Here is a 26,032-nt window from a genome sequence, read left to right as displayed (position 1 = left end):
AATCAGTGGTTAAAAATGCAAGCAGTGAGTACAAACATGAAAACTACAGAGGACCATTCGCTGAAACACAGACACAAACATGACTAGTGCTCTCCCTACACTAGAGAAGAAAGCTGTGGACACCACTTGAAATTTGACAGTACTTTGTATCACAAGCTGGCTTTGTAAAGATGCCAAAAGTCTCTGGATTCACAGAAACAACACTTGAGAGAAGGCAGCAGTCACAAGTCACTTAAGGAACACAAGAATACATTTCAGTGAACTTGAGAGAACACATCAGAAAATACCTACAATGTGTTCTTTGAAAAAACACTGATGAGGATAAATAGTCTAAAAAGCAAAAATTAAAAAAAAGTCCCTGACAGGCTGAGAGAGTTGTGCTTGTTCAGCCTGGAGAAGAGAAGGCTCAGAGGACATCTTATAGCGACCTTCCAGTACCTGAAAGGGGCAACAAGAAAGCTGGAAAGGGACTATTCATAAAGTCTTGTGGTCAAACGACAAGGGGGAACAGGTATAAACTGGAGTGGGGCAGATTTAGACTAGACATTAGGAAGAATTTCTTCACCATGAGGGTGGTGAGACATTGGAACAAGTTGCCCAGGGAAGCTATGGCTGCCCCATCCCTGGAGGTGTTCAAGGCCAGGTTGGATGGGGCCTTGGGCAGCCTGATTTAGTGGGATGTTCCTGCCCATGGCAGGGGGGTAGGAACTAGATGATCTTTAAGGTCCTTTCCAACCCAAACTATTCTATGATTCTATGATTCTAAAAAATTAACAACTATCCTAGATTACATTATGATAGCGCCTTACAGTAGCGCTGACAGCAAGCCTTTACTGACTTGTACATGTGAGCTTTCAACATGCTGAACAACAGAAAATAATTGTGAAAGCCTATGCCTTGAGACTAGGTCAGTAAATATGGTCTACTCAGGAATGCAAGTTTCAAGAGAAATCTGGTCTTGAAACTTCGTTAAAATATATACTTGCTTGTCATGTATTCATCCCTTATTCAGAGGGGAGAATTTAGAAAACTCATAAGGAAATACTGAAGGAATGAAGGTTATTTGCTTTAGAAGACAGAAAAATGACAAGAAAACAATTCAAAAAAGAAAAAATAAGTAAAAAAAATAGTCTTCTCCATGGTCACTGAGGATCCCCGAGATCTCCAGAAGCCTGACAGGGTGAGACAGTATCATTTTCACCAAGTATAGGAAGAGCAAGGCATCTCTGGATTTTAGAGGAAGCTTTAAGGAAAGGCTAAACAAGACTTAAATGAATTCATAATGCCTTCCAGCCTTGGCTTCCATGATCTAATGTTGTCTTTAGAGTTTATAAAAAACACTTAAAACTTACTGCACTTTGGCTTTGCATGCTTCTATTTTTTTTTTTTTAATTAAAGGATTCCGATTTCATGATCCTATTTACTTCTACAGTAGTTGTTCTTACAAATTCAATTGCTTTTACAGTTTTGTGTCGAATGCTTTACTGCTTCTTTCCCAAGTGCTGCAGTGCGATAAATAATCTATATGTAAAAAACTGATTCTGTTGCTTATTACAGAAGCACAGATTGCTACAGTTGAGCAGCTGTAGGCTTGTTTCCTGACAAGGTTTCTGTAGCTCACAATACATTCATGAGATCACAAAGCAGAACAATTAAAGTTAAATAAAAAATAAATAAAATACTTCCCTTCTTTACAGGTATATAAAAAATGCTTACTAAAAAGTAGCTGGAGTCTCTGTTTATTCTCCTAACCTTATGAAATCATAACTAGCAGCAGCTATGAATAAGCCCTACAACCTTTAACAGAGGTTTTGCTTCAAATCAATGCCAATCCAGAACACACACTTCTGGAGCTGCACCCAGTCCCATGGTCAGCTAGCGTGGAATGCAATACCACAAAACTCATACATGGCACACGAGAAAACTATACAAGAGTCAATTAATTCACTATTTACTCTGAAGTTATTTAGTTTTATTTACAACAGTTTTTCACACCAGTGGTAACTGACATAACCAATTCCAAATATGTCATTGCTGTTAGAAGTGAGTAACTCAAACACTTTGGTATTATTGCTTTGTCAGTAATGTTTATTTTGGAAGTTCTGTTGCTTCAAGGTCTTACCTGTGGTAGCAGGACTGACATGTTTATCAGCCTCAGCAGCAGCTTTTTTAATCATACTCTGATCTATGGATTAATAGGGCTGTTAAATTTACAAACAAACAAAAAATTGCAAAAGGAAAGAACAGCGAACACAAGTAAAACAAAGTCAGGAAGCCACACTGAACTCCATCAAGTAGCTGAATTAAATAAGGAAGGGGGGGGGGGGAAATCCAAACAGAATCCCAAAACACCATTAGTGAAATAGCTCCACAAAAGGACAAGATAAGCAGCTCACTTTCCATAATGCAAGCTGCTTCCAAGTTGCCTACCTCAAGTCTAGAACAAGAACACACTCAAAGATCAAAAACAAGTTCAAGCTTTTTTCCATGACAGGTTTCAAAGTCTGAAACTTTAAATCTTTAAACCAATTTTAAGTCTGAACTACTTAGAAAATGCTTTCTTATGTCCCAAGAAGCTTCTTGTTCCAGACTTTAAACAGAACACAGGGATCCTGTTTTCCAAAAGCATGAATCTCCCCTCAACACACATGTGCTTTTAATTCTAATCTACTTCATCTATAGATCAAATGAAAGAAATGGCATACAATACGTTTCAAACTTAACTTTGCATGGATTAGATTTTTGTGAAACTTTGAGAGCTCAAATTCCACTCTTTACAATTCTGAATGTGGAATTAGTCATTAAACAATCAATGGAAAGAAAACACATTGAGTCCCCTGCAGCCTAAATGGCAAAACATGAGAAGCCACTGCTCCAGTTTCACTCATGTCTTCGTAATGCTATTCTAATACTGCAATTCAACATAGCCTTATGCTAAGTAACTGCATGCAATGCATGCAATGCGTTATGAAGTAGTTGTGCATACTACAGGAAAAACAAGCCATCATCTGAAATGTATCTTATTCAACAAAACAGCTGGAAGAAACAAACGATCAGGATATTTCAAATTCTGTTTTATGTTACAGAGTAAGTTTAATAAGGCTGATAATATACCAGTGACATGACTGATATATAGTAAAATTAAAAGTTCTTTACATTAATTGTTACAGTAGCAACTATTTCCAGTAATTTGTTGGACTTGGTTAGCAATTATCAGGAGTCATTTTCGTAATTTGTAATGGATGAGGAATTCGCTTTATAGCCCTTCCTTTGCATTATCACAGTAGAACTTCTTCCACTGTCACTTCATACACAAAGAAGTATCTACGCCATATACACATTTAAACAAAAACCACCAAGACCCAGCCATAGAAGGCAGAAAGACAGAGTTACAGCAGCTTTTCTTCAATGTACATTGAACTATGGCTTTATTGAGCTGCCACAACCAAGAAAGCATCTCCTGATTTAGAGTTCAACTCTGTTCACAGAAATCCATGAAAATCTGGTCTGTATTTTGCTAAGAAAAGCCAGCAGGCAGGCAGAACTGATTTGGTTACAACTCAGTAATAATTACTAGACTGTATTTCCTCCAAGCATCAGATAATATTTATTTTACAGGCAACACAAAGCCTCTTAGTCCCTTGTACAACGAGATTTGGTGGAACATTTTATCACAGTGGAGGCTATCTTTAGTAAAATTTAACATTTAATTTATCTGAAATTTTAGTTTATTTTTCTTGCAATCAAACAGAAAAAGACAAAATGAGAATACAACAGAAATGGAGAAGAATAGGAAAGCACAATCACAGACATTTACTGGATATGATGCTAGTTGTTGGACAGAATATGTAATCATCTAATCTGGCTCTGCAATTCTGTCCTTTTCTTCTCTCCTTGTTTCCAGACACAAAACATTGTAACAAACATGAGATCTCAGGTTTAGCACATTAAGTTGTTTTTTACTTATTCTGTTAAATCTATGCGTACAAGTAAGTATCTATCACAAAGTCACAAATATATAAGCAAGATGAAAGGAAGTCCTAATTTCCAGCTGAAAAAATTACAAATCCATAACCACATATCATACTTCCAATGTGAATAACTTTTTGTTTGTTTGTTTTAAAAAAATTATATTCATATGTATCAGGAACCCCAAGCAAACAATTTCTTATTTTAGGTAACTGAGAGCCTGTGAAGTCAGCCATATATTCCTTGCACATCTAGTTTGCCATCACGTTTACTCCTAAGACTACCCAAAAATACCTCGTGCGTTTCTGCTAAGCTGCTGATAGGCAGTCTACCCACCTCACACACTACAGTAAATCACACTAGTTGGGTTCTTATAAACTTTTACTACTGCAAAGTGCTGGATGTTCAACTCAAGCTTCTCTTACTTGGGTATAGACAAACCCATTCTTGCAGAGCAGAAACAAAGAGAGCATGCTGCAGCATATGAGTGTGGCACAGCATATGGCTGAGTGGCAATGTCTGTCACACCGGCCACCTCGCTGGCTCTGGATCTGCTGCTCTGAAACGGGGTCAGGAACCAACGGCAGCTCTACCTTTCCTTTATAGCTGAGCAGCTGGTGCTGCACCATCTTGTCAGTCATGTCATCTCTGTGCTAGCTCAGAACAGTCTTTGGCTATACTTGCACCATCCAAAGACAGTTAAGACATTTTTAATTAAATGAAAACTACATTTTACTTAAAATTAATTAATGTTTTCTACCAGAAAAAAAAACTCTGAGGAGTTTCACCCATAGAAGACAATACATTCCCCACAGAGTTTATAAAATAATCTTGATCAAAAGTCAGGAAGCGATAGCCATAGTTAAATGTAGGAAGTGGATTAAGCAGCAAAATCACGGAAATGTTCCACTGGCAGACCTTTAGTAGGCTCACAGGTTTAACCAGTTGGACTTTTGTGTGTTCTTTTTAACAGGTTAAATTTCAAAATTATTTTTTTCTTTGATTTCATTCATTGATTTTGAGCATTTCAAAGACAAAGAATACACTATTCTAATACATATAAGATGCTCATTGAATTGCACTACCTATTTTAGATATATCTGAAATGCAAACCTTTGGTAGGTCCTTTCTTGTTCTGCATGGCCTGCTGTTCCTCTGTAATATTCAAGCGTCGAACCACGTCAGCAAGGGCAGATTTAAGCAGCTGGATGTCATCTTCCTGCATCTGGACACGTTGCTCCAGAGAGGCAATGCGATCTGTTACCTCCATACTGCTTGCCGCAGAGGCACTGTCATCTGAACAGAAGAGCAGAAAAAGATGCATTATTAACAATGTATAATCACCAAGGAATACCTTATATAACCGGCTGCAGGCATAAACAAGGTTTCTCTCAGATCCAATGGCCTCTTGAGGAAGACAGTTTATAGGTGACCAAAAGGAAATAAAATATATAAGTAAGGTAAGTAGTTAAGTAAGATGTGATAACAAGGTTGGCTTTGGTGTTAATTGGGCCCCACTATGAATGATCCACATGTCTAAAACAGAGCAATAAACCATCACCTTTCACTGTTCTGCTTAACACAACATTTTGGCACTGAAAGACACCCAGACAGAGAGCTATACTTTTTCATATGCCACACACCCTTCCAGATTATTCTTTCTCACATATGTGACAGAATGTATACATTAGACATAAACAAGCAACAGATAGACTTACACTTTTTCAAGTTACCATCCAAAGACTGGAGAATAGATATTAACCCCATTTGCTAACTCCTAATTTATACCAGCAGTTTTGAGAGAATTCCTTCTAACAGAAATAGAAACACTAAACAAATTCAGAATTGCTCAGTAATTTTACTTATAGTCTGCAAATGCTTAAAAGGGTCATTATTTTGCATACAATTCACCCATTGTTTGGAAATAACCCACAGAAGCTTAAAGCCTTCAATTCCCTTATGAGGGCTATACATTCTTTCCACAAAACTAGTAATAAGGATATTTTTACTAAATGAGCACTTTCGTTCCACTCTAGTTCCTATGACACAGAAACGCTGTAATTTCTTACAAAACTAAGTTAGGAAAAAGAAGAAAAGAAGACAAAAGCAATGGCAAAGATGTCAAAGTCGGTATCAACTAGGGAAAAAAAATGTGCACTTTTTGAGGAGAATCACAAGGTTTTATTTAACTATGTGTATTTGAAACATAACAAACACTGCGTATTAACTTACTGGCTCATTTTAAGTAATGTTAGTCAAGTGATGATTGGATTATAGCTTTCATTTGAAGACTTCATAAGTTATACTTTGGCAAAAATGGATATTTATGCTCCTATTCACAATCATAATCGATTTCTGCCTCATTCCTAACATGAGGCAGAGCACATATTTGTTCTGTTCAAGTCAATCTCTTTTTGTGAAGACGCTAGTATTTGTTTTCATTTCTTATGTACTTAATTCTCCTCCATTCAAAACCAGAGTTTGCCATTTCTTTTGTACAAGGGCATGAAATGAAAGTTAAATGGCTTGTACTTAGTAATAACTAAGGCTGAATTTTAAAGTAAGTGTTCTAAACCAGAAAACAACAGCTTCTGATATTTAAAAGCATATCCAAAAGTGTTAATACATACAAACTTTTAATCAGAATGATTTAGGGAAAAATTGCATTTAAAATTAAAATATGTATATATTAATCTCCAAACTGCTCCAATACAAATTGTTTTCAAAATCTGTTCATAAGCCGTGTTTTAACTCCCACCCCCAAAAGCTATCTGTGGTTACCAAAAAGCTGAATTAGAAACAACTCAGAAACAAAGACTATAACAATATTGGCAGTCCATAAATAAACTACAGGCCAATATATTCTAAATTGCTTGTTAATTTTGTTATAGGATTTTCACAGCATATTTAAAATACCAGCATTAGGATATTATTATGCCAAACATAGTGGTGATGCAATTACCCTGTTCTGAACAAGCTAAACCAAAACTCAAGTTCTGGAAAAAAGCTGAAAAACATTTTCCCATGATAAAGCTTTCCAAACTTTGGCCTAATCAGAGCTCATCTCAGCACAAGACTTTGTCCTGCAGCTGTTACAGGTAATTAATCCCCAAACTCAGATTAGCAGCCATGCTGGCAGCGGTATGAGCTGCCTGCAGAACTTAACCTTTCCTTGTACAAACAAAAGGCCCACGCTGCTCTAATGACTTTACACTTTAACTCAGCTGGAAATAACATGGATTAGCATACTGGACAATAGGCAACCAAATCAAAAGCTTGATTTAACCAATACAAGCCAAATTCAAGCTTCAGCCATTCTGCCAAATTCAATACACATGGCACAGTTTTCTTCTGAATTCAGTCAACAAGAAATAGGTAATTCTTAAATTCAAGGCAGAGAAGGAAAACCAGTGAGCAATCAGTAGGAATCAAAATGATGTAGTCCTTGTCAAAAAAGAAAACATCCTCAGTAAAGTATCAATTTCAGTAATTTTTAAGCATGTAGAAACAGTATCTTTGCCCAAACATAAATCCTAATTTGGTGAATGGTGGAACTGGTTTATTTAAAATCCTGTTGCTCCCATTAATAACTTTTAAGATGTACATCTCTCCCTCTCTTCCATCCCCTTTTCCCAGCTGCATTGTGACTCTTCCCCTTGCATCCTCGCTGACCAACAGGCACCAGCAAACCCTTCCTCTGGACACAGTGCGTCTGTGCCTTCCACCATCATGATTCTTCCTGGTCCTTGGGAACATAACCCTCAACCTTGCTGCAACCTACATCTTGCTTTTTTTATGGCAGTTCCCTCACTGGATGCAGTTCCCTTACAAGGATGCAGAAAAGAAGAAAATTCGTAACAACTTTCAGTAAGATTGCAACTGAGGACAAGATTTCTTAGAGTCCAGTCACACTCCACCATGCCTCCCCTTTCCATGCATATAGAAGTGATCTAGATAAGAGATCCAATATAATAAAACTGCTTTCTCAAGAACTTGAAGTTCAATTATAAAATAAGCATAACCTGTTTGCTGTGCAAGTAAAGGATGGAATGTTCTTGCCATTGAGATCATTGCTTTGGAGTATGTTGAGAATTAAACTTGCAAATTCAACACAACCAAATAAGCAAAGTGGTATGATATCAGGAAAGAAAAAATACTTAATGATATAAACTAACCAAACAACAACAAAAAAGTCGCAACAGATGTCAACTACTCTGCCCACAAGAGCAAAAGCTACATTGTTAGCCTAACCTGTAATCCATCTCTGCAGTACAACAACTCATTCTCACAGCAAACAACATTCACAAGGAAACTGTCAGCACACATTTGTAATGCAATTTAGATCCTGAGTAGAGCCACCTTATTATTACTCTCTCCAAGCCAATATTAAAGCGACTATACATTTTATAGCACCTAGTTCCACATTTTCTCATGGATAAAGCCTATCTCAAGGAACTTGCACAGAGTGGGCTGACAGGGGAGGCACAAGGGTTCTAGAGGAAGGTGGCTGTGGGGTGCCAAGAGGCCACTGGCTGTTGTGCCTTGAGGTGGTCCTGCCTGGGGCTACATTTTCCCTCTTGGGGTCCATACATGCACTCCCATGGCAGCTGGGTTACATGCATGCTTTGGCTGTACAGTTATAGTAATGGAGAGAAAAGCGCTTCGTAGTAATAATGAAAAGATCCTCAAAACACTTCAGGTGGACCCAAGGAAATAAACAGCATGATTTTAAAAGAAATCCACATTGACAGAAATTTGCAGTAATAATACGCAAACATTACTGCAGTTTTACAATACAATACGAATACCATTACGTCAATACACATTACATTTTGTGACACTGAAGTCACTAATCATAGAATGGTTTGGGTTGAAAGGGACCTTAAAGACCATCCAGTTCCAACACCCCTGCCTGTGGGCAGGGACACCTTCTACTAGACTACTTTGCTTGCCCAAAGCCTCATCCAACCTGGCCTTGAACACCTTCAGAGATGGGACATCCATAGTTTCTCTAAACAAATTGGTTCCAGTGCCTCACACCCTCACAGTAAAAAGCTCCTTCCTTTAATCTAAGTCTACCCTCTTTCAGTTTAAAGCCATTTCCCCTCATCCTACCACTACACACCCTTGTAAAGAGTCCCTCTCCAGCTTTTCTGTAGGCCCTCCTTAAGTACCGCAAGGCATAACCTTCTCTTCTCCAAGCTGAAGAAGTCTAACTCTCAACTTGTCCTCATATGGAGGGTGCTCCCACCCCCTGATCATCTTCATAGCCCTCCTCTGGACCTGTTCCAACAGGTCCACGTACTTCTTATATTGGTGGCCCCAGAACTGAACACTGCACTCCAGGTCAGGTCTCACCAGGGTGGAGTAAAGAGGCAGAATCACCTCCCTCAATCTGCTGGTCACACTTCTTTTGATGGAGCCCAGGATACAGTTTGCTTTCTGGGCTGCAAGTGCACATGCCCGGCTCATGCTGAGCTTCTCATCAACCAGTACCCCCAACCCCTTCTACTCAGGGCTACTCTCAATCCATTCTCCATCCAGCCTGGATTCGTGCTTGGGATTGCCTGATTCAGGTGCCGGACCCTGCAACATAATATTAACTGCCTTTTAACAGTGTCAGTATACTTAGATTTGGTGACCTCTTTGCAATCTAGCAACCACAAACCCTACAGATGCTCACTTTCATGAAAGGCATACGAAAGAGACTAGAAATCTAAACCATTTGCCTTGAAGCATGAAATCTACTAATAAATGATTGCCACCATTTTTGCCCATGGACAGACAGAACAGTCATCGTTATTACCTACATAGGTAGCACTGACAGCACATCAGAATTAATCATTGTCTCATTTTCATCAATGGGAAGAAAAAGTACTTTGAAAGCGAAATTTATGCAACCTGTTTTTAAAGTGAATCACTTTCTACAAGCGTTCGTTTATTTTCATGGATTATAATGCAAGTCTAAATCAATGTCTCAAACATGTAAATCTACATCTCATGAGATAAATCCCACCTACAATGTCGAAAATTAAATCAAATGAGGAAGTATCAATTCTGATGCCTGATTTTTCATCATTTAAGCTTTGCTGAGAATCTGCAGGTTTCAAAGACAAGGCAGCACAAAAAGGGCAATGTTCTTTATGCCTCTCTTTAAATTTTCCAACCAGCTAATCCATGATCTCATAGATTGGAAAGATTCCTTGTGGCAAACTGAAAGATAATACTGAGTTAGATTAACCTCCTTCCAGAGCGCCTTCCAGTTTTTCAGCAATTTATTACTTGAACTTTGCCAAACGGGAAGAAACGTCCAAAGCAAAGCCAACAACAGTACATGTATGCTGTTTACAAGAATGATTTCAATCTTACTTCATTGTACGTAGGCCACAGCAAAATGTCATACTTCAGAAGTGAGAAGGAAGCATATTAAAGTGCATAGTGCTTTCTACAGATTTTACCTGCTGGAAAACCTAAATTTAAACTGTGCATTGATGGTGTAGGAAGTAATTAAAATTAAAACAGACTTGGCATTTTCCCCACTGAAGAACTACTTCATTAAACATACTCCATCTTAGCCTTATGCAGACATTAATTTTGAGGCTATTGTGTCTTGCTCAGACCACAGCAGCTGATAAGTAGTGAAAACATTAGGTACTCTAGATTCTCAAAAGACTGGCAAACAAATCTGAGCTTCTTCAATCTAAACGGTCTCTTTGGAGCATCAATTAACAGGATCAAATTGTTCACAAAGTAATTCCAAAATTTCTCAGGATATATTCAGTGCATTACACGTTCGCAAAATACCTAGCACAATGGGGGTATATCTGTTAGATGCTATTATAATACACTTTAGAACTAGCATCTTAAAATCTTTGCCAGAATTGTCCCTGAATTTAGACACTCTGCAAGACATTAGAAAAGCAAATCAAAGCCTTCTAGGGACAGCAAATTCCAGTAGATGTCTCAATCAAACATGAAAGATAATCTACATGATGGAAAACGTGGCAAAGGACAGCAGTGAAAAAGCAGAATCACCTGCCCTTCTTCTAGCATAAAGATGTAACTTGTGCCAACAAGCCTAAATTGAGCTTAATTGGTAGGAATGTTGTCCATCATTGAGAGATATCATTAAGTGTATGACATTCCACACTTGTACTGAAATTCACATTCCTTGGAAGGATTGCTACTAGAGCCTTCTGAAACACACAGATGGAGAAAAAGCAATTCTCCACAGCCAGCATTCATTCAGCTGCATGGTGGAATACATTAGCTGCTGAGAAAGCCCATGACACCAAATTTTTATTTTTATTTATTTAAAAATAAGCTAAAAAAAAGCACAATCCTACAGCTGAATTTAAATAGGGAGAACTATAGACTGGATTTGACCCAGCATAACTAGCAAGCAGTTAAGAACTGTGAAGATGCTACACTTCCAGAAACAGTTTTCCACTTGTAAAGGCCCATGTTTTTTCAGACTCCACTAGCACTGCAAAATTGTCAGATATGGCACATGTCACTTGGAACACATTTGGCAACCCCACCTTCTCCTGCCCACGTCATCACTGAGATCTCATGTAAGTAATTGAGTTCAATTATTTTCTTCAAGATCCCTGGCAGTCACACTAACATTAACTTTCAAATGACCCCTCTGCTTCACCTCCCTCAACGCCATCTGTTTAGCCTGAAACTATTAACAGTGCAGGAAAAAATATGTGGCAGGCATCTCCTACATTTTCAAAATTCTGTCCTCTCTTTTTGTTTTATTTCATGCATCTCTGAGTCTGGGGCACAAGTCAGTCAGACAACCTATTTGATAGATACAGTCTGTGTGAAATGACAGTGACAAAGAAAAGGAGCATCAGGAAGATACACCACCATACAAGATTTAAAATGAAAACATCTCTCAAAATGAACACAAGCAGTTTGCTGTGGCACATAAACACAGAGATGCAGCCACCACACCATTGCCAGGCTTAGATCCAAGATCTGGAAAGTACCAAGTATTCTCCTTGTAGCAATTCCTATGGCAAATGTCAGCAGTCCTTTGCAGACCAAAATACTCTGTGTGCAAGAAAACAACAGGAAAATAAAACAGCAAGTTTACTTTCCCCTTGACAACACCACGCCAAACTCATTTGTTTTAAAGATTAGTGTTGACAGTATTGCACAGACTAAATATCTTTCCACCATCCACTTTTCTAAGGCAAAACGTTGTATGTACCTGAAACGGCAGCAGTTTTCCAGGCTTGTCTCCTGGGGACAATGACAAGACATATGGGCAACAGCTTATCATAAAGTCTGGTACATACTGGACTGGTCTGCTAGACCCTGATTTGACCAGATTAGAGCTTTCCACTGTGAGAAGCGAGTGGGTTTAAAGCCCAAAACAATGTTATCCTATTTAATCTTGTTATTTTGTGTGGTTAGGAAAAAAACAAGGAAATCTTGAACTACAGTTAGAATTGTAAAACCATGTTGTTTTACATGAAATTTCAGAAAGCAAAACTGATAGTCAGCAGAACACTGAAGGAATGGCCCTTATGTCAGATCTTCTAACTGCATATTGTTATAGAAGTATATATAATAGGATAGAAGTGCAAGTACCATGTACACTTTTTAACTGAAAAGCTTTGACTGAGAAATAATATCTAATCTTTAAACCCTATAACTATACGAACAATACCATGCCTATCTATTATATGAGCTTATATACAATCTCTGAACAAGTAGAACAACCCTTCAGCTCAACCCTTATTCTAATGTATGTACTTAAGATAAGAGTGATTAGCATTGCAAGGAGATGCCCTACTTGGGTACAATCAGGTACATCTCACAGTTAATAATCTGAACAGACCAGATTTGTTTTTCCATGTCCTCACGAGGTATGTACGTGTAGGAGGAAATGGGAAGGAGACAACTCTATCCCACATATCTGCCTAAAGCCGTAGTTTGGACTGCACTGAGAATGCAAGAGATAGGTGATGTAAAGGAAACCACAGTAACAGTAATGTAAAACATCATCTTGTAAGGACACACCACTTCTAAACCATTCTAATAAAAAAAAAAATGTAATCCAAATATTTGTTCATCTACTATAAACGGACCATGGATGGTTGTTTTTGTGAACAGTATTTTCCCTCCTTTAATATTGCTAGCTATTGTAGTTCAGTATTTATAAAATCTTATAATAGTACTTCCCAACATTTGCTGAGGAATAACTTGTCCTTTTACAGTTTTACCACCAGAAACCCAAAGACAAAGAATATAACTTCCTAAAATTAGAAGCAGAATTTAAAAGGATAAATCCATAATAGCAATCATCACTCAGAGACTCACAACTGAGCGTACTGTATTCATTAACAAAATGGGAGAGAAGAAAATGATCTCAACAGAAAATTTTCAGAAAGTTTCTTGTGGCTAATTAGTCAGCAATCACTGTAGCTAAATGATAAACATGTGCCCTTTACCTGCCTGTAGCTGTTGAGTTATAAAAGCAGCTTAGCGTTTTTTCCCTAGCACATGCTATTCTATTTGGAAATCAAACAGTTAAAAATTATCTTCTCTAACAGTGCTTAAGAGGAAGAAATTTTTGACACATCAATAAATTAGAGGAATTTTCCCCAGAACAGGGCTATCAGTGTAAATTCCTTAAAGCTCAGTTACTGTGTCGGCTCTGTTGAGCTTAGAAATCAATAGAAAACGTTTTAACAAATTATCATTCCTCCACGTTGCACTCTGACCAGTGTGCATCATAATCATAAAATACGCCAAAACACTGAAAAAAAGCCGGGAGAATAAAGACAACCTTCTGTAGCATAATGCTAACACAGGGATAGCAGTTTGAGAGAAGTGACACTATGATATCCTGCCCAGGGAAGAAACTGAAGATACATTCTAACACAAACTTGTAACAAAAGGAAACCGTAGAGTAACAAAATAAAAAAAACCTGAAATGCAAGATTTGCTTCTGCTAAATATGTTTTAAACCCTGTGCAAGTGAACTCCACACAGTGGTACACACAAAATATTTTCTTACGTTTACTTTTACATAGAGTCAGGACAGAAAAGCGATTTTAAACACCTTCTAAAAGTTAGTGATATCAGCCTGTAATAATGCGTTACAAACTAATTTTGTTTTATCTTGTTTGTTGTGTACTTCAGTTATTTTCCTAAAGTTGACTCATACTAGCCAGAAACCACTAAGACATACCAGACACTAGTTGATCTGCAACTAAATGCAGTCTTTGTTACATTAGGGACAGCACTATATAAACACACAAGAAATTACTTTTCTTCACTTTCATATTCAGTATTAGAATAGCAATTGATAATCAAATTTACTTGGACCATTAACTTTTTACCTCTAATTTCTTATAATCTGCATTTTAATTAGTTATAATAATTTATGCATAAGGTTTCAAAAACCAACTTGAAAACACTATTAAACTTCAAAATACATAAGCAAATAAAACATTTTTCCATTTAAGAAATTAAAGATCTCCTAAAACTGAGACTAGATAAATAGCAAGAAATCCATAGCTATCAATTAGTAATGGTATGTGTTCATCTTCTTTCATAAATGTATCCTTCGAGAAATAAAATTTGGAAGATCTCAGCCTCTAATTAATACCACTTATTTGTAAGATACAATCCCCCAAAAAAAATTCTGCATTGAGATTTCTTAAAGGCTTGCTAGCTTCTCAAAACTATTTCTGTAGAGATCAAACCATTCCTCCTGCACCTGCAGAAGGGGTTATTGATGTCAAAACCAGATTTATCACTTTTGCAAACTCTGCTTACTTGTTCTTATTGAATGGCTTTATTTCCAGCAGTGGTCTGACTTTATCCAGAACTCTGTGCCTCATGAATATTTTAGTTTCTGAAATTAATGCCACATAACATTAGGTTTCATTACAGGTTGTCACAAAGACAAATCACAATCTGAATATTTAAAGGAAAAAATTCTTTCAAATTTTGAAAACTATTTTAAATATTCTTTGAAAACTTGTCTTGTTCAGTACTGTCTTCCATAGTAAAATCTTTTTAACTATTGCCAGTTAAACTAGTGTTTGTAACAAGTATCTGAATTAACTATTGACAGCCTTTCATGAACAAGAGGAAAAAAAAGCACACAGGGCATCCACAATAGACTAAAATTTTTTCCATATTGTCCATCACTGTATTCAATTAGGGTTCAGTATTCTTTCATTTAATTCTGACAGATGTAAAATAATTTAAAATGGCAGTTTTGATAAATATTAAACCAATAGCATTCACTAAGTAATATTTTTTTTACTCTAAACTCTTCAGATCACGTATTCCCACTCTCTGGCAAAGAATCTTTACTGACTTTAATGCAGAAAGAACAAACTGCCCTTGCCAACGACTCAAGCACAGCCAGAGACTTGCATTTGATAGAGGGTTAGAAGTCCTGGTAATAACCAGGAAGAGGATTGCTTTAGGGCTTTTTAGGACACAGAAAAGGAAGAAAATTCCTTTATTCTCTATCCTTTAAATAAATAAACAAATAAATAAATCAGATTCATTTCAGGAAACAGAGAAACATACATAACGTGAAAAATTATTTGGTTTAAAATGCAAAGCCTCTAATTGAAGACAACTTACATTCTTTTTATTTTTAACTGGATTCCCTAGCATGAGATCACATTCTTATTTTTACCACAGTGGGATGCATAGCATTGTCACAGATTTCACCCAGCTGCAATGCCATTCCCAGCACATTACGCAAGTGTGGTCCTGCCACCCTGTGAGAGCAATGGACTTGTACTCCAAGGCTTGCTCCATCCTCTGCAGTATTTGGCAATGCTACAGCAACATGTGCGTGGCCTATTTTTAAAAGAAATTCAGGTTTTCATAGAGGAGGAGAAAGAGGAGGAGACAGAGATAATCTATTTTATAGCTTTCATGTTTGTCAAAAAGTTTACAAATACGCTTTGATCAGCTAATGCAGAATTATATCTCCCCAAGGCTACACAGAGAAGCCTCAGTGAAAGCGAAAGAGCCAGCAGATGACTGATCCGCCCTTGGCTGGGAACAAGCCCCAGGCCAAGGTCCAAGCACAGCCTGGCTCTCGACCGTTCCTCTCCCTCAAGGACTTTCTGGGACTGATTGCCTTCTGGCGGCAGTCAGTACTTCTCCTGTATGAGTTTCACCTGAGATTAGACGGACGAAGGCTGTGCAGAGCAAATCCTTTTACAAAAGCCATCTCTTAATGGCACCTAGTTGAAGTGCTAGTGCGAACAAACCCTGGCTGATAAAGCTCTTGTCGTCCTGTGATTACAAAGCATCTGAGCTTCAACCTTCAGGATAAGTTGAAGCCTACCAGCAAAGACAAACCTTTAGTGCTAACATTACCATACAGCTTACTTAGCCCTGGATGTGGGTGGATCTCCCATAAGTCATATCCTTGTATCCAAGTGTACAGACAGAAAGTATGGCAAGTATAGCCGCTTGAATGGAATTAATTTAATATTTTCAGTGGTCTCACTTGTGAACTAGGAATTTATTTAATTATTTATCTTCCCCTCTGATTTTTCATTTGTTTTGTTGTTGTTTTTGTTGTTTGTAGGTTACAACTTCAGAAGTCAAATTCAAAACACGCCAGGACACCATTTAACATTAAAATTTTCATTTACAATTCAAACAAGTATGTTTTTAAAAGCAGTCCTGAACACTGACTAGCAGTCTCCAAGTATGTAAAGATTATTTCAGTGATAAGACTTGCCCAAAAAGGCACTCAGGTACAGGAAACTTCCTCAGTACACCATAAAGCAGTGATTTCCACCAGCAGTAAGCTGAGCAACATACTGATCTTGGAAATCACTAGATTTATGAGAGGTGGGAAAAAGGCTGAAACTGACTGGAAAACATTTCTCCCTACTTCACGGAAGAAAGAGTCCAGAAAACAGTATCCACTCACTATTTTCTAAGCCAGTCAAGTCAGGCAGGAGATGCCTTTTTCAAAATACCATTCAGTTTTGCAGAAGTCAAAAAAGAAAAGCATCAGCATGAAAATACTAAGTTACATAAAAGACACAAACATAAACAATCCCATAGTAAGATGCACAGATCAGAAGGTCATATCCTCAATATTTAACATGGTCACTTAGTAGAACGCCCAGACATTAGGCTCCGTCCATGGCAGAGAAGTCTCACTCCTGGAGTTACAGCTTCTTGTGCCAGTGACCCAACTCCTCACACTCAGTGGTTAATTTGTAACAGTTTCCAAATTCTGAATCATCACCGAAAAAGTATTTTATATTTGCAGAGTCAAAAGTTTAAGAGAAATGAAAAACGATCTGGTTGATCAGGCATCCCCAGTCACACGCAAGTCAACAAGCAATAGCTATAGCAGTGAGACCCACCAAAGCAAAAGAGTCACACACCTGAGCGACTATATTCTATCCACACTTCCCTTTTCTTTTAATGGAAACAAGACAGCTTCAAAAGCACACTATCCAGTAAAAAAAAAAAAAACAACCAAACACAAAACCGCTCAAGTATTTTATTGAAAAACACATTTTGAGCAGTCATTCAGAGCGTGATTGTTCCTACTTCCCTATTGATTTAAAAAGTCATGGAAAAATATCATTTATTTATACATATTTTTACCGTATTGCAAGTACTTCAATGCCTTACTAGCTCTCTGCCAGAGAAAGAGGCTTTTGAACTAGATATCAAATTTACTGGCTTTATATTTTCTGGCTTTCAACTCTACATTAAATACATTTACTGGATTAATTGGACTCAGTGAAAGTCTGTTTTGTGAAATGAGTGAAGCACAATTCCTATGAAAATTATAAGGGGTGATGAAAAAAATAAAAAATCTTGTAAAACATGAACAAAACAGTCGTGTTTTAAGCTTCATTACAAAGCCCTAGTTCTAACATTTTCTAACTTCCTAGAGCTTAGAAACGAAAGCTTAATAATTTTCCTAATTTTTCTAGAGGTGTTGGAACTTTCCATCTGCTTGCTACTTCATCCACAGGAAAAACATAGAGCAAGGAGAGGTATTAGCATCTGTGGATCTGTATCAGAAGGTAACTTTGTTTCACACACAGCTGCCTACAGCAGAGTGAAGACAAGACCCAAGAAATCTGCATTTCCTTACAGACACTGCAAGGGACAATACTCTCATGGTGCAGGTTCTGGAGGCTTCTGCTATTCAACCTGCTCAGGGTCTGGTGAGACACTGGAACAGATTGCCCTAAGAAGCTGTGGACACTCCATCAATTAGCAGTGTTCAAGGTCAGGCTGGATAAAGCTTTGAGTGGGTGATGTCCCTGTCTCCATCCCAGGTGAAATCTACCTAGTCCTGCCCCTGCAGATCTCAGTCAAGGTCTCCTTGGCTGTTTTCATGGGGCTCAAGCCTACGCAGTCAGGTGGAAGAGTGGCTGGAGGATATTCAGTTGTGCTGCTGAGATCTGTATGTGAAGCCTGATTAACAGCAGTGCTATGACAGGCTACAGCATGCACAGCAGAAACATCACCTGCTATTCGGTAGCTCACGTTTCATTTCTGAAAGACTCGCAGCCTGGTAAATGGGACAGAGCAGTGGCGTGATGGGAGAAGGGTTCCTCTAACAGTGTTAAGTCCAACAGAACTCAGCCTGACCTTCTTTCAAGAAATCAAAATGGTGCTAAAAGTTTGCAGAGAAAACACTATCTAAAAACTGGCAGCACCGCCCAGGCTCTCACAGTTGCTTCCTGGCTGCCCGTGGGCAAGTCCCTGAAACTCAGGCAGCTGTTGCTGCTACTAACTTCATAGAAGAGATTGTCACATATCTCAAGTCAGTACATGCAGGGACACAATCCCCTGTGCGAGCTGCATTCAGGAGTCATGATCACAGCGTATGGGGTGAGTGCCTCCCACCAGTAATTAATGCAGAGAGCTGGCAGTCTTGCCAGGCTGGGAGCTCAAGGGGCTTCAGCAAGTATGAGTGGTCCATGTTTGTCTTGGGAAGGAGCTGGAATCTAGTGTACAGGTGGAAAGTATGGAATTAAGCTCCAAGCAGGCACAGCACTCTGAACATGCATAAAACCCAAAGCATCCAGACAGAAGCATGGCAGAAGAGGGGGGCAGTTGCCACTACTTGAATACAATTCTGCTGCCACCACTACCTTTGAACTACTTATGACACCTGGCCAAAATTAAGTTTGATGCCCTAAAATACTAAATGCCATGTATTTTCTTCTGGTTTCTGCATATCTGCCCATAATCCATTTTCCTACGGACAAATCAGAAACTTCATACACTATACCTGTATCAAGGCCCTGTTTCACCTTCCCTCCCTCTGTCCATTCTTCCTCTTCCCTGATACAAACTACAAAACCCATCTCCTCCTTCACCTGCTGCTTCCTGAATCCTCAACAGGATGCAGAACCAGGAAGGGTAATGCTCAGAATATACAGAGCAAGGAAAAGGTTATTATTCCAGAAAGTTAATTTTAAAGTGAATAATTAAGACACTGGGTATAACTGGAAGTTAATGCACACAGTTCTAAGATTATACCCATTATATGCTGTATTAAGAACATCACACTTTGACAAAAGAGTTACTCAGAAATAGAAACAAGAGTGCCAGTAGGTTTCTCCAGCTTCTCTTGGATTATTTGAAACAGATACAAATAATTTTCACTTTAAAACCTCCATTTTACACAAATGTTCACAGAGCTTCATCTTCAGTGCAATGTTGCTTAAAGAAAAATGCATACTTGCATACCATTCATATCTAATGCCTTGTCAACCCACACCTTTTTACTATGTAATTATCATGTGGAAGCCTGTCAAATGCTTTTTTTTAAGCTCCTAATTTTATCATAAAAAAAACAAAATAAGGATGAAAAATTCTGAAAGACATAGTCACTTAACAGCACTTATTTTTTTACCAAGGTTTGTGCCTACAAAAGTTCAGAAAAGAACCCCCTAGACTTCACTGCACTCTGCATCACCCGCCTTGGGAGGAGTCTTGAAGGACTGCCTCATGTTCCCACTGCCACAGCCATGGAAGTGAGAATTCAGCTCATACAGATCGCAAAGCATGATAACTGAGGTTTAGTATGCAGCTCTTAACCATGGCTCAGTAAAGGACAAGTAACAGGGACTCATAAGAAAAACAACATGTTGATTCTTCCCAGTCCTAACTGGAAAAAAGAGGAAAGATTTCACAACTACATGAGTCGCTGACTTGGTAAGAAAATCACAAAATTGCTGTTGCCAGCACAGAACGATTTTAAATTTTTATACAGGTCTAACATTTAATTTTCATATGACAAATGCTTATTTACAAAGAGAAACTAAATAAATATCTATGCAGCAGAACAAAAGGTACTGCAATAAACTGCGAGTAAAAACAGATCATTTACATTATTAAGATAAACTGAGTTTCTACGAAAAGAAGTTACCACTACATTTACAGAATGACAAGGACTCCACAGTGCACAGAAGTCATAAAGACAGTTATTTTTCCTTGGTTTACAAAGTGAGGGTTCACTCTGTTGAACATCAAGGATCAGTAAGAACCAATTAAAGAAATTTGATCCAGAACCTCAACAAGTTACCTTGTTGAACCTGGGACCAAATGGCTCAAACTGATTAAATAAACTAAGGTCTGAACAACATTGGTGTCCCTACAAGATGCCACAGGGCATGTTCTCCTTGTTGCACAGGGTTTGTGCCCTTGACTACTGCTGAAATGGCACCCCACGCCACCCGAGTCTCTGCAGCAGACGAACCCAAGCAGCCTTGTAAACTAAGCGAAGGTTGCATAACACTAATTGCTTGAAACACACTTTATAATTTTAGCCAATACTAAACCTAGAAATCTTAGTTAATACTAACCTGTGTTGTGCAGGAAGTGCTCCATGCCACAGCTGGGAACAGCCAAGCAGAAAGACCTTCACCCTGTCACAGTCAAGATGTTCAAAATGGCTTCTTTCCCCTCCCTGAGGTATTTGTCCTACTTCTAATCCACTCCCTCAAAACACTTCTTTTTAAGGGCACCTGACTGGAACAAGTTAGGGATAGCCAGAAGAAGGTGGCCTATACACATTTTTTTTTACTGGGGCAAGTACATGAGCAGTGCTGACACCGCGTCTCAAGAGCCCTGCTAGGAAAAGTGAAGGCAGAGAGACTTTCCCATGCTTGCTGTTGGTATATAGATGGTCGAGAACTCTGCACATGTTTATTCACAGAGCCAAGTATGGGACTACCAGACACTATGTACAACCAGAATTACAAAGATCCAAAAGCTTGTGTTTTCTCAAATATCTTCCCTCATCTTTTCTGGTACTTGCCAGTGGTCCATGGGACATTATCTAAGAAAACTGGGCTATAACAAAGTATCTCTCCCTTGAATCTCATGTTCCATTTCTTAAATGAATTAAGAAGTTTCTCATGCTAGATATTAAAACTTGGACAAAAAAAAAATGTGTTTTTCCCCACTATTTGTTTTAGCAATTGTTTCAAATTAAAACCAAACCACAAAAGATACACAGTCTTTGCAATTCTGTAATTTTAGGGCCTTTACTAAAAATCAGCCATTTCACTTATTCATGTGTTAAAATATCTACATGCTGGAAAGAAAGAAAATGTCAAAAGCACAAATTTTATTATCCTTCTCCCTGTCCCCAGAGGGGCTTCAGCCAAGCAGCATCTACTTCAAAGCTTCACATTGCACATGCCTAGAGACTTAAACTGAGAGAAGTAACTGCCAAATTCAGGAGGCAGTAAAAGGCTTAGATTCAGAGGGCTCCCTGAGGCTAAACATTTTTTTAAATTAAAAGCTCAAAACTAAAAACTAGAAAGGAGGAAAAACCCTGAAGTAACACCCTCCTGGAATAATATGCACACAAATCTCTCATAACCTTCCGAGTTGCAGCTACCAGGGTTAATAACCCAGCATCAACTAAATGGTTTCTGGGCTTTGCAAAATCCTACAGGGCTTTGCAGGAATCACTGGAGCTGCTTCAGGCTTACTTAAACAGGACAGGGAAACAAACAGGACACATAACTGCTCTCTCCAGCACAAGACTCTTAATCCAGGCCTTCCTATACAGCCTGGATCCATTCATGACTGAAAATGTCTGCTAGCTCCTGCAAGAGTATTTTTCTTTAAATTCCTCAATGCACAGATCTTGTGCATCATCATCTTCTCCTTATGCCAAGTCTGCTGTAATTAAAAGAAACGCTTCAGTCACAGCTATCTAGACTTTATTCTGAGAACTTAGTGGCAACATGACACCAATGAAGTTTGTTACCAATTAAGTCACACTATTTTCAAGGTACATTTCTTCTTGCAAAGTTGTGGAATAGCCTGATCAGTATGGTTCTGACATTAGAACATTCCCAAGAAAGGTGATATAAGGAAGAAGAATCATAGAGTAATATAATGGTTTAGGTTGGAAGGGACCGTAATGATCATCTAGTTCCAAACCCCTGCCATGGGCAGGGACATCTCCCACTAGGCCAGGCTGCTCAAGGCCCCATCCAACCTGGCCCGAGATTATAGTTCTTTTGGTAGAAATCATACTTCTCTCTCAAAATCACAAAAGAAAAATCTAAGAAATACACAGCTGCAAAGTTTTAAAATGCAAGTAAATAAGTAGATGACATGCAATTAGGAATTAAAATTTCTGTGTATAGAAACATTGTGCGTACACCTATGCACCTGGGGCTATTACATTTTTTGAATCAAATGTAATTTTATATTCTGCAAAGAATTACCAAAAAATGGAGATTCATAGCTTCCAGAAAGAAAAAGCACCACACCAAAACACACACAGGCACACACAAAAGCAACCACAAGAGCTAAACATTCAAAGAAATGCAGGAATTTCAATGGTAAAAAAATTGTTAGTCCACTGTGCTTTGAATGGGTAACTAGACTGAAAATTAAATTTATGATGGATATGTAGTTTTCCCACCTATATGAACTTTTAATTCAATTATAAATCACACAGGAGTCAAAAAGTACTTTTCCCTCTTATTACAGCCTTTTAGTGGCTGCCTGTCTTTCCCTGTATTGCCTTACATATTGTTTTAAAACTTTGCCTACTACCACAATGCCTGGCACAATACACAAAAAAGAAGGGGATCACTTCTACCTGCTACAATACAAAACAGATGGGTATCACTTCTAACTTGGATTAATTTATTGATGCTGTACAGCACATGGCGCCACAAGCAGCTGCAACGACAAAAGCAAGGGTCCAGTTCCACAAGACACAAAGGTCAATCTAGAAGCTCCCAGTCTGCTGCAGCACCCACTACTACTATAATTTATTGTCTGCTGCCCTTGGAAGCTGATTTAATTCTTCAACCTAGTGCAAAACCAACCCAGTAAAAGCAAAACCAAAGCACCACACAAACATTACGTAGACTTTTTTGTTTTCTTCTGTTGGGTTAGCATGTTAAATTCACTCTGACAAATGAGTCTGTCAAGTGCTGAGTGGGTAAAAACACACTGAGCAAGAGAGGGATGTGGGACCTTCCTCCCCAGCAGCTGCACAGTGTATGTTAGCTTATCTGCTATTAGCTTATCTGAGCTATTGTAGCCTGAAAATAGGAGTGAATGGGGGAGGGGAAGAGGGGCAGTTCATCGTGTTTGCCCCTAAGATCAGAACCCACTTAACCTGAATATCCTGAACTTTACACTACTATCCCACAGCTCTCTGGTTTCTTAACCTTTATTTCTAATCAATCCTTATGCACCCTTTCGTCGTGTAGCATCTGAAGGACTGAGCCTGTCATCTTTAACATCTTTATTTAGTCTTGCCATCTATGTTACATTGTATTCTTTCAGTTACTTGAAATATGAAACATTATCACATAGTGTTACTCATCTTCAAAGTCAGCACTTTGATTTTATGGTATCATGCATCAGAAACAAGGTAAATTTTATGAAAAGAAGCAGAAAAAAGAGAAAGGGTTCTTTCAATTCAGCTTTGTGGGGGGGAAGTGGCAGGTTGCCGTGGTACTGACTCCTTCTCTTTAAACAAATTTTAGAAATAAGAATATCAATCACCCAGGAGGTTGTTTTTTATCTAAGAGCTTAGGTAGGATACTCTTGCTGGAACCCTAGGAATGACAGCTACAGAATGGAATCACTCAAATAACTTACACAGCAGAATAATCCCAACTACTCTGTTCACTGCCGTAAAGTTTCACCTTAATGCTGTACAACTGTGAACTCTGTAAAAAAAATGAGTATATACAAACAAAATGTATTTTCCAGCTTCCATGAATTTTAGTTACAAACCATTTGCTTAACATAATAGCAAACATTTTTCAATTCTACAGCTGAATATTTAATCCACAACTCAGCTTCTTAAGTGTTTCCAAAAACCAAAACAAAGCATCCAGGTCATAAAAGATAGCTGAAATACAGTTCAGATAACTACATAATTCATTTATAGCTGTGTTTTGAAAGACTACTGGTGTGAAAGTCAGAAACATTTTTTTCAGACTTATGCAGATAACATGCATATTCTAAGTCTTTCAGACAACAGACTGTCAAACGTAGCAAAACCACCCAAAAGAAAACACACCACAGAGTAATCAGTCATGCTGGAGAGGGAATCCCATAACCAAAATCCTTACTATATGCATCCTTAAGGCCACATAACTGCTACAGCCCTGTGTACATCCCTCCCTGGTACCTTTAAAATGACTGGGCTTAGACCTTTCAATAAAGCAGAACTGCTGTAAATGCAAAGCCTTTATTTTAGTTCTGTCTGATCCATTAAGCTTTGAAGTTCTTAATGGATCAGAAGAATAAGAAGCCAAGAGTTTTTGATTTTCAGTTCTGAAAATGATCAGTGTCCATAATGAGCTTTCTGATAAACAAACCGTTAACAAGTCTTCAGACTTACAGAAGTGCTAAAGCCCAACACAAGACCTATGATCCCTTATCCACGATATTAAGAATCTCTTCAAGAAAAACAGAGTGGAAGAATCACAGAATCATAGAATAGTTTGGCCTGGAAGGAGCATTAAAGCCTATCCGGTTCCAAACTTCCTGCCATGGGCAGGGACACATTCCACTAGACCAAGGTCCCATCTTGCTCAAGGTCCATCCAACCTGGCCTTGAATACTTCCAGGGAGAGGGCATCCACAACTTCCCTGGACAACCTGTGCCAGTGCCTCACCACCCTCATCACGAAGAATTTCTTTCTAATGTCTAACCTAAATCTTCCCCCTTCCAATTTAAAGCCATTACCCCTCATCCTATCACTACATGCCCTTGTAAGAAGTAACAAGTAAGCAACTTTTCAGGAGTAGTATACCAACTACATTTCTTCTCAAATTAGAAAGAATGATGGTAAAAGGCTAACAACTGTGAGAAAACAACTCTCAAAGACAACAGCACAACTGTCCCAGCTCTTGCTGCCACAGCAGCACTGTCCACTAACTGTTATAACCACTGGCTCACGAAACTTGTTTCAGTCTGGACCCAGAGAGTGCTCAAGCAGTTATCATCACCACTCACCCCTTTTTGGTTCACATTGTGACCAAGTCTTGAAAGTGCATTCCAGTAGTACACCAGGAGCTGATGTGTGTTTGGCACACTAGCACCAGACTAGAGCTAGTCCGTGCTAAACGCAGAGATGTTAGGATACCCGAGTCCTCACCTCAAACTGGTTTGCTTTACAGATTTCTTACTCTTGTCCCACATTTCTTGCCAATACAGAAATAGTGCTAAAATACATCTCAGAGCTAGTACATCTAACATACACCTCTTTCAAAGCATTCTGGCCTTCATCTGTAGATCCTGCAGCACATTATTTGAGAAAAGGTTTAACTGTACGCTACTGGGAGCTGACTCTAGCCTATACATCTGCCAGATCATGCATCAAACCACCAAATTCCAAAAAATGGATCTCCTTATTTCTCAGTAGAGGAAGGCCTCAAGCCTTGCAAAACATATAAATGGTTAACTTAAAAATTCTATGTATAAAATCTTTTGTCCCAAAGGATCTCTAATTAGTTCATTAAAACATCTGAACACAGAAGAAATTACTTATTTCCAGACTGAACTACAGCC

General features: G+C 38.4%; 1 protein-coding gene across 12 annotated transcripts in view; it reads right to left on the bottom strand.

The window, feature by feature from the left end:
* EML1 (EMAP like 1) overlaps nucleotides 1-26,032 on the bottom strand; it is a 124,092-nt gene that overhangs the window by 48,824 nt on the left and 49,236 nt on the right. For 6 of the 12 annotated variants that reach the window (XM_054069009.1, XM_009559161.2, XM_054069003.1 and 3 more), the window contains exons 2-3: nucleotides 5,083-5,265; nucleotides 2,123-2,185 (exon numbers count right to left, since the gene is read on the bottom strand). In XM_054069009.1, coding sequence (XP_053924984.1) covers nucleotides 2,123-2,185; nucleotides 5,083-5,265 — 246 coding nt within the window. Of the gene's footprint in view, nucleotides 1-2,122; nucleotides 2,186-5,082; nucleotides 5,266-20,828; nucleotides 20,945-26,032 lie in introns of those variants that run through there. The other 6 variants (XM_054069007.1, XM_054069012.1, XM_054069011.1 and 3 more) reach the window with 2 other exon arrangements.

This window comes from Cuculus canorus, chromosome 5 (genome assembly GCF_017976375.1).
Source record: "Cuculus canorus isolate bCucCan1 chromosome 5, bCucCan1.pri, whole genome shotgun sequence".
In the NCBI taxonomy this organism is placed as follows: Eukaryota; Metazoa; Chordata; class Aves; order Cuculiformes; family Cuculidae; genus Cuculus; species Cuculus canorus.
Note: the sequence above shows the minus strand (reverse complement) of the source record. Positions and strands in the feature narration are given on the sequence as shown.